This window comes from Accipiter gentilis, chromosome 9, assembly GCF_929443795.1.
Source record: "Accipiter gentilis chromosome 9, bAccGen1.1, whole genome shotgun sequence".
NCBI classification, from domain to species: Eukaryota; Metazoa; Chordata; class Aves; order Accipitriformes; family Accipitridae; genus Astur; species Astur gentilis.
In genome coordinates, this window is record NC_064888.1 from 42,664,207 (window position 1) to 42,674,206 (window position 10,000).

Below are 10,000 nucleotides of genomic sequence, written 5' to 3' on the forward strand. Positions count from 1 at the left end.
TTTTGTGAGCTCAAAGGATTCAATGGCAACCTTCCACAGTAGCAGCAGGGGGAATTAGTTTACTTGGAAACGATCTGTGAGTGTGTGTATATACTGCTGGTGAATATTAGATGATTGGATAATGAGGTGTTAGCAAGGAGAGGCTACAGAGAAGTAAATATCTGTGGTTTTTACCGGGCACTTTTCTTTAAAGAATGTGTTACTAATGCAAAGCATACCATCCTAGATGGAAGATACGGCTTGACAGGCAAGGGGACACGACTAACTCGAAGCATGACATAAAACACCACAATTTTAAGCGGGGTATCAGTATCTAGTGTTATACCCTGACCAGAAGGAGACAGAGATTTTCAAGTAGGCAAGGTTATGATTTGGGGAATTCTCTCTGCGGGTGACACCATCCCCATTTTAAGAAGCTGAAGCCTATTCCGGCTCCACGAAAACCCTGAGAAGTTGTGGGGCTGATTTTGGGAGGAGCCGAACCGGTCGGTGACGCTCGTTGTCCGTGTGCTGCCTAAGCGCATGGGGAGCACAGCCCCGCTCGTGAGGATGCTGGGCACTTCCGAATTCCACCGACTTTCAACTCCGAGTGTTTGGAACCCTGGCTCTGCCATTCTCTCCTACGTTCGAGGGCATTTTGATTCTCTGCTGCCGTATTACGGGAGCGTTTGCTTTGAGTTATTTAGTTACTATAATTGTTATTAAAAGTAGGACTTTAAGAAGCAGCGTTCAGATTTTCACATTCATTTGCAACGGTGCAGCTTACTTGAATGAGCGTTTATGGGAAGTTAGGCAAAGCGGATTTGGCACTCTATTTTTAACATTTAAATAAAGCAAATCAATTACCATATCGCAAAAAGGAGCTATCGGTTAGCGACGTTTATGTAGATTTTCTGTAGCATGTAAAAGTGGCCTTTATTTTTCTAAGTGATATTTTCTGCTTAGAGTCAAATTCTTTTCATGCAGCTTACAAAAATAAATACTTGTATTTTGCTAAGATCATAATAGCTCATTAGAAGAGGCTGAATTTGGACCCAGACTAAAACCTAACACCACAGGGCTGAGCATGCTTACTTGAACCTATAATGTTGCTAGTTCTCGCTCTCTGGGGAAGGAGAGGACTAGGGGAGAGGATTCAGCCTTCTTAATTGTGAACCTCATTAGTGACGGTTGCTAGGCAAAACACACACCTACTTTCAGTGCATATGAAAGAGATAAACAATACGTCATAGACCATAATGACTCTGGTGCTCAGGGCGACCTTTAATTATTATATTTTTGTTCTCTTATACCTTAGTTATTAATGCAGAAAAACAAATTAGTTTTGTGTGTGTGGACTGCAGCAGATTTGTAAATCGTTTTCCATTTTTTGATGTCTAGATCGTATTTCCTTCTGATAATTGTTGCTTGCCTCATTCATTTCTCTGTGTGCCCATTGGTAAATACTATTTGAAATGTAAAATGACAATGATTGTATTAGCAGCTTAGTATTCTGTTGTTACTTTAATTAATTTTATTAGTGTAAAAAGCCATGATCCTGTCAATATGTTAGTAACAACTTGCAAGAGGAGTCCCATGGAAACTGATGTGCGTGGCCTGGCCACGCAGCCATACGTCAAATCACAGTGGGTTTGAGAATTCTAACTCTTGAAGAACTGGAGATGTATTTGACCCCTATGCATTTAATTTTTGGTCAGCCCTGAAGTGAGCAGGCAGTTGGACTAGATGATCATAGTAGGTCCCTTCCAACTGAAAGTGTTCTGTTCTACTCTACTCTGTTCTGTTCTGTTCTATTCTATTCTAATTTTATTAAAAAACAGTTTACCTGAGAGACGGTTTGTATCTTTACGCTGGTGTATTTTACAGTGCGAACAAAGTGATATTTAAATCTAAATGATTATTTGGGGCTTTGTGGGAGAATAAATACATGTGTGCACGTGTACGAGCGCAGCTGCAATTGTGTGCCAGTGATTCAGAGGCTGATGGGCTCCAGAAAGATAGTATTTCACAATTCTGGATTTTCAGAGACACTTTCCATTCTCCTCTTCATCTCAGACTATCTTCTTTTAGCAGTTCAGGCAAGAAGTCAATCACATTGAGTCAGTCTGAAGAAAAACATTTTATGCTGTTTTTCTCATACAAACCCCCTCCTGCCGTAATCTGCAGTAAGGCCCAGCCACAGGAAATTGACCTCACAGTAAATTCTTTACAGATTCGGTCATGTTTTTACCATCCACTTAAACTTGCATACATAACCTGAGACTGTACCTCTGGATCAAGGAATATGACAAGCCAAAATAAAATCAAGTCAAATTAAATAGCAAGAAAAAGCTGCAAGCAAAACAAGACTGAAAAAAAAAAAAAATAGAAAAAGATGAAAAATTGGTTGTGACTGCAAAACTGTATGTATTAAATAAAGAAAGAAGTCAGAAGCAAATTCAGAAGCGCCTGTATTCTGTTTGACAAGGGCTGAGAAATACTAATGGACTTTTTTAATGGGTGGTTTGATGGATGACAGAAGAAATTATGTAAAAGTAAATGTAGTAGTGTATCAACATAAAGTATGGTGGGAAAAAAAAAAAAAAAAAAAAAAGGCATTGCAAATAAAAAAAGACATGTAAATGTGTGCCTACCATTTTCCAGATAAGAAGGGGCCGTACCTTCTGAGGGGTCAAGGCGGCGAGCCCGCCTCCCGTGTTTGGAATTGTTGTGTACAAACATGTTGTCTGAGACAGCCAGCACGTGGCCATCCACATTGACTGTTGTTGATACAACAACCTGAAAAAGAAAACAAAAAACAGAATTTAAAAAACCCCTGCATATTTTCACAAACATAGATGCAGAATCAGATCTTCTTTTAAGACAAAACAACATCGCAGCCTGTTACTTTTTGCTTTAAACAAAGTGAATGACAACTATGAATACATCCTTGTTTATGGGGCTAACACTGGTGATTTTTAACTCACAATTGTTTCTCTTCAGAACCTGCTACACTAATTAGAGTTTAATCTTCTATTATGCTAACAAATGAATTCAATTCAGGGAAATATTCTTCTAGCCATTAGTTTCAGAAACACCCCTCTAGCCACTCATTTTAAAAGCTGCTGTTTTGATTGATCTGTTGATATATTGATTAGATAGTTTATCTAATTAAAATTTGTTCACTTGAGACTGTCTTCAAATAAAGGGTTGTGAGGATTCCAAATAAAAAAAGCTTAATAAATCAGGAACCATCGTAATTCCCCATTTTTTCTTCAGTAAATGATCTCCAGGTCAGTTTTACAATTACATTTAATGTCTGATAATGAACTTTTTTGCATCTGAAAAGACTGAGTTGAATATGAATAGTGAAAGTGTTTTCAATCCATGAAAAGTATCCCTTCTCAAGTTCATTTGGATGGTGATTGACCCTGGTATGTCAATGGAATTTCCTCCTTTATTTTTGAGTGAAAGGCTCCTATTCTTGTGTCCAGGTTCAGAGTCCGGCCATAGAAGAGATGATGGATAGGGCCTTCTTTGGCTTCCAGCTGCTTCTTAGTAGAAAATGGAAAAGGAACATATGCAAAACGCACAACCTTCACGATAAAAACACCTACACAATGGAGTTGTGAAACTCCTTCCGGAAACGATATCGCATGAACTCAAGCCAAAGAGGAAACCGTGAGATGCGCCTGGGTTTGTGCTGAACACAGCTTCGTAGGTCGATTGCTATTATCCCAGATAGACAATTACATCTTATTTAAATACTCCAGCATGGGCCCTCTTGTGTGGGTTCCAGATTTTTCTAAGCGAAGTAATCGCTGCAAGCATTTCCTTTGGGGTTTAACGTTCGTAGAGTCCTTAAAGTCAACGGCTAAGTCAGGCCTTATCAACCCTCCTGGTGACGGCGGCGAAAGCTAGTACAAATTTTAGCTTTTGCCTTCCGTTTATTTTACTTTTGGATATAACAAAAATGATTGCCAGGACTCTCACACCGCTCCTGTACCCAAACACTTAAAGACCAGAAACGGAAGGGGAAAAACTGGCCTCCTTTTGCACAGAGCTGGTCCAAGGCATCAGAAGAAAATTCTTGTCTGCTTCTATGTTTTGGATCACCTCTGATCCTGTTTCTTATTCACAACCCATAATTAGCTTTCAGCTATCACAGCACCTTTCCTGCGTATCCTGCCTCCTTTGAGACAGCCATCTGCGGTACCCTTTAGAACAGCCCGAGGGCAGTTCTCTGCCAGGCTGCTCTGCTTCCCTATCTTTGTCCTCCCAGAAGTGGACACTTTCACTCTTGTCAACATCCACTTTGGAGAGTGCTGAGGTTGCACCCTCACCTCGGCCGCAGAGCTGCTGCCGGGCCACTGGGCTACCTGCTCTCACTTTTAATGAGATTCGCAGACTTCAAGAATTATGGCAAAACATACAAGTGTGATTTTCAGCAAAGGTTTCTGGATTTGGTTCCTAGAACACGGTATATTGAAAAGACAGAGAAAGGTGTATATAAAAATGACAACTATTTTTGTTCTGTCATGTATATATAGGTCAGTCACCAAGGGAAAATACTGTAGTTCAGCAAAAGAAAGTAGACATGCTATGCTTTGTTATATCGGCTTATTCCTGCAGTGCACCTAAAGAAAGGTGCTGAGACAGTGAAACCAGTTAAAAATATTGTTCAAGATCTGACATACTGTTAAGTCCAGTTAAACCTTCTGAGAGGCAGGGAGATTAGCTAAAGAGACCCAGGAAAGTCTTTCTAGTGCCTACTGGCTCCATTGTCGACCACAAGATCACTCATGACTGATGCTTCATTTAGTCATCGGTGAGACAAAGAGGACATTTCCACTCATTCCAGGTTTGACCTTCTGTTCTGTTCAGATGGATCAATATCACCAATGCCACGTGAAGCTGAGATGCATGAAAAATGGAAGCTTGGCTCAATTGTTTTGAAGAAATATTTTTTCCAGCTACAGATCTTTTCTGTTGGCTGGCTCAAGGGTGCTGGCTTCACCGGTTGGTTGGCTGTGCATGAAAACAGATGTCACATGTTTTGCTATCAAGTTTAACCACAAGTTATTCTTCTCAAAAATAAGAAAGTTTTGAACATCTCAATACTACTTTATTATTAGTCTCAAACATGAATCATTGTGAAATATTTTGAAATCAAAAGCATGTATTTCCTAACAAGCATTTCAAATGACCCCAGATACAGAGGAAATAATTTGTCCATCACGTCAGCTGTCTCTCTGTAGTGTTATGATTCACCACAGGATATTTCAAAAGCTGTAAGGAGAAAGTGGAGTATTAAACATTTTTCTAACACAATTGGAATAAACGTATGTGGGTTGGACCACCACTGTTGGATTTACAAGTTGTGAATGTGCAAGACCCCTGTGTGAGATCCAAACTTCACTGCACTTCGTGGCCATGTCTGTTAGTAAGATTATGCTACTCAGTCTACATCTGTAAAATCTCTGCAGGTCTGAGCACACACCACACTACAGCGCAAGGTGTTAGTATGAAGGGGAACTAGGGAGATACTTTCTGAGGAGAGATCCACTGGCTGCAGCTTTGATCCGTTCCAGTCCACTGCAGAACTCGGCGAGTCCCAAGAACCAGCATTTAAGTTAGTGGCGGAAATGTGAAATACAATCAGCATTTCTTTCTAAGGCACGCAGCATTAGAACTACACTAAGTAGAAGCACTGATACTGTTTTTTCATTTTAAAAAGTTCCAGATGAAGATGCGAGTAAGTCAGTTATATATTGTTTATTCTTTAAGAGGGATCTGTACCTGGAATCTTCGCATGTCTCGTGGGTTGCCTGCATTCTTCAAACAGTTCTGATTGCACTTGAGGAAAAACTTTAGAAAGAATCTATAAAAATACAAAATTGAAATCTATTAGATTCATCAAAATGTAAATCCAATTTTAAAAAAGTTTAATAAAATTTAATCATAAATAGTTATACCCAAAAGAATACTGGTAGTGAAATATTACTTTCCTATTAGTTAATGAACTTATTTTAAAGCATAAGATCTCTGTCATAAACAGAACATTATTGCCAGGGAAAGGCAAATTTATATTTTTAATTTTTCAACAACTACAAATGTATTGACTCCAGGCCATATCCTTAGCTCGGTGTGGGAAAGTTGATTTCAATGACTCATTGACTTCAAAGGCAATGACTTACACCAGATGAGAATTTGTCTCTATTTTTTTAATACATTTTATTTTTTCACAACTTATATTAGCAGTAATGACCTCTATGTCGAAAAATTCCAAGGTAATGAATGATCAATCTTCTGAAAAACACTTGGCTTTGCCTCCGGTTTGGAAACTCTCGCTATTCAAAGGGACTCGATCCAACTCCTGCTGACTCTAGGGAGATCCAGGCGGGATCTGCCCACCGGCAAGGCCCCGGTTCCCTCATTGTTTTTGAAAGGAAGGAACATGGCAAATTAGGCCCTGTCTTATGACCTCTTCAACCTCTGCCAGCCTTTAACTGTGAGGAGTCACTCTACCAGGGGATGGAAATCCAGCTTATTTTTGCTGAGCAGCCACCAGTAATTATTTAGGACTAACCCTTATCATCCAGGCACCTCCCCATAAACCGTTTTTGTAGCAACGCTGCCTCCTGGAAGCACAGCAAGCACTTACAGAAGGGGAAAAAGCTTGGAAAGATGCAAACTCCCTTATGCCACCCTCCCGTAGTGGAGCAAGGAGCGGGTATGGGATGTCTCCACCTTGCAGGTTATACAAGATGGGGAGACCCTCACCGTCCTGCCCTCGCACAGGAGGACGTTCACAGCCTAACGCCGCCTCTTTTCTTTAGGTAGCTATGTTTTCGTGTTTCATAATGTAAAAAATGTTCTACGGGTCTGGTTTTCAGCTAGTGACTGACAGGTAATGACAAGCAAGGCTCAGGACTTTCTTTTCACCCAGAGTTTCTCAGATGCTCCAGTCCCGCAGCTTGTGCTGCCCAACTCCATACAGGGTGAACAGTGAGGCTGGGTTTTCACATTTAGAATATGAACAACTATTACTTATTCATGTCAATCTTTCTAAGTGACCGTGACTATTCTCGCTGTATACACCTCGCAGAAGTTTCCATGTGCCGACAGCATTCCTGGCAGGAGGCAAGCCAGGTGCCTCTCCCCTTCTTCAGCGCCCAACATGTCCCAACCACGGCCAACAGAAAGTACGACTGTGGCTGCACCGCATCGCGCTCCCTCCCGTGGAGCTTTGAGGATCGGAGAGGAGCATTATGGGAGTATTCCTATATCATAAACTGCTGCTTTTAATCACAGCTCTCCCTTTTCAGTTAAACCTTGAGCAGGACCCTAACATTAATACAGGACTCTAATGCTGAAGGAGCAATCTCTCATATCAGAGAGGCAAGAAGGGAAACAACTATGTTTACCGAAACTGTGCATAAATAAATCCATGCTGTCAGTTCAGCTGAATGCACATTTCTTTAAAATGTCCTATCCCAAAATCTGTAAAGGGGTTTTAGCTGTCGAGCTGAAAGAGAGCTGGATTTCTGCAGTGGTTGACATGATCTCCTAGCTCGGATGCTTCCTTGAACTCAGGTATTCTGGACACTGTTGCAGGGACACCACCAGCTACTCCACAGAACTGCACCTTTGTAAGCCATGCCCTCACCCTAATTTTATCTGCCTTGGTTTTTGTTGGGGTTTTTTTTAAGATGCTTATGATCTCCAGATCAACTGAGTTTAGGCTAAACCTAAACACCTCTATTCTTTTTTTGCACACCTTCCAACACACGGACTGCGATGATGTGCAAGGACCAGATGATGCCCATGTCAGTACGGGACCACCAGGCGCTGGGGAACCAGCAGCTGGGGCGAACCTCCAGCTTTACGGCTCCTTAGTGCCACAGCCAGGCTGAAGAGTAGTATCTTACCTATTTTTTTTCTGATCTCAGATGGGTGTTGTGAGGCTTATTGAGCTAATGTTTGTAAATTGCTCGGAAATTCTCCAATGAATTGTGCACTAGGAATGCTAAGTATTGCTCCTCGTGGATTGTTTCTAACGTGAAGCATTCATGATGAATTGTTTCTATATAGAGACCTCACATCCCATCAAAAAAAAAAGGGCCATTAAGAACCCTTTCACTAAACGTCAACTGGAACTGGTATTTGTTCAATTATTTGGTGAAAAGGACCCACTCTTGGTGGAATTAGACATCTTCAAGTTTACTAGGATGACCCTGAATACTGGCATAAATATTGAAGCCACAAGGCTGGGGTGAACACAAGCGGCACTCGTATTTCAGCTCTGCTACATTCCTTCAAACAGAGATATTTTATTTTGTAATCTATGTTTTCAGAGAGTTCATGGAGCACAGGTGGCATCAGGACAGGACTTTCAGAGGAAGGCAACGTAAGTTAAAAACCATGTTCCCAGGCAGGGCGTTCCTCAAACCTGGCCAGGAGAAGGTGACTGACTTGATCATTCCTCTCAGCTGACCGACAAGGACCGTGGGCGCTACGAACCCATCCTTACTGCAGAAAGAACAGGGCCAGATGCTTTCTCTGTGAGCCCTGCACTCCTGAGACAAGATCTCTGTGACACAGCAAGAGGCGAGGAGCTGGATCGGAGCTCCGTTTGGTCGCGTCTCAAACTTTGTTGCTACCAACAGAATGAGAATGCAAGCCTTTCTAGATTTGGCTCTCCTTGCTATATTTTGTATTCTATGCACAAATTGTAGTCTTTTTTAATAAATGCAGTCTTGCAGAATAGCCTTCCTAAACATACTAAGCTGCTCCTAAAATACTGATATGGAGAAAAATGCAGTCTTTGTGATGTTCCTTTGCTCTGATTTTTTTCACGCTGCTAGCAAGGGGACTGCTACCATCTTAATTAAAATGTATTACCTACTACAAGACTTCACTATTTTAAGATAAAATTTACATCTTTTATTAACTCACCTCACCTATACACTTAGCTCGCGATGCCTCTCAACGCCCATCTGCCATCCGTGTACAGTAAGTCACTTGATATTCCACCCACCAATTTTTCCTAACAACCACTGTGCAATTAAACTCAACACGTTCTGTTGCGAGGTAAATTAGGCACACCTGCGGCCAGACTTCATTTGAACTGCATCAGAAAAGGACCTAACAAGGTGAGAGCGTACCACAAAGTTATAGGCCTGTCAAGCAATTAGGTTTTCACTTCTGGGACATCCGCACAGTGCAATTATGCTACACATTACAACCTGGCTAATCTTCTGAACAAATGTCATGTCTCGGAGAAGCTAGTAAAAGCAGTTCATCTGCAAATGTGTCTGCTCTTAAGCCTCCACCTTATGCACATAACAACCTACAGGAGACTTTTTTGTGGTATGAAAGATGTTTTTTCCATAGAAGATTTTTTAAACCCTGCAAGTGCCTTTTCATCCTTCTCACCTCTTCTTAACCTTTTTGATAGGAGGCGTTGTAGCAAATAGACCAGAAAGACTTTTGTACTTGAATTTCAGCACTAAGCAAGAAAATACTCGGCGTTATAAGCCTAAGCGGTAGCTTTAGTTTGGTCCTTTTCAAATAGTTTGGCTAAAGGAATATTTGTGGTGGAAACCCACCTATTACATGCTAGAAGCATCATTAGTAAAGCGTATTTCCACCAGATCCCAAACAGAAGCACCATTCATGCAAATAAACCTCAGCAGGAAGTAAATATTTAATTCTTTTTATTTCAGATACCTAGTATGAGTGTCCTGGTGACAACGCCCTAAACCAAAATCCGCAGTGTCGATAGGTGAGATCTCTGGTAAGGAAGCCAGCCGAAACCTGCAGTGACAAGCAGCCTCCACCCTTTTATCAAACAAGATCTTCCCAACGTCCAACTCAAACCGGACAGAGGACAGAAATCTGCATCAGCCCTGCAGGCACCATTTTGGTTTACTCTGATAATTCTCTTTCATTTTCATCTGTATTTCAGGTACGCAGTTGGTGCGTTCAATTAAGCCTACAGATGAGATCTTGCTATACT

General features: G+C 41.2%; 1 protein-coding gene across 11 annotated transcripts in view; it reads right to left on the reverse strand.

Annotated features, from left to right (window-relative positions):
* EBF3 (EBF transcription factor 3) overlaps positions 1-10,000 on the reverse strand; it is a 120,155-nt gene that overhangs the window by 37,822 nt on the left and 72,333 nt on the right. For 6 of the 11 annotated variants that reach the window (XM_049809901.1, XM_049809897.1, XM_049809896.1 and 3 more), the window contains exons 7-8: positions 5,779-5,860; positions 2,634-2,778 (exon numbers count right to left, since the gene is read on the reverse strand). In XM_049809901.1, coding sequence (XP_049665858.1) covers positions 2,634-2,778; positions 5,779-5,860 — 227 coding nt within the window. The remainder of the gene's footprint in view (positions 1-2,633; positions 2,779-5,778; positions 5,861-10,000) is intronic. The other 5 variants (XM_049809902.1, XM_049809899.1, XM_049809898.1 and 2 more) reach the window with 1 other exon arrangement.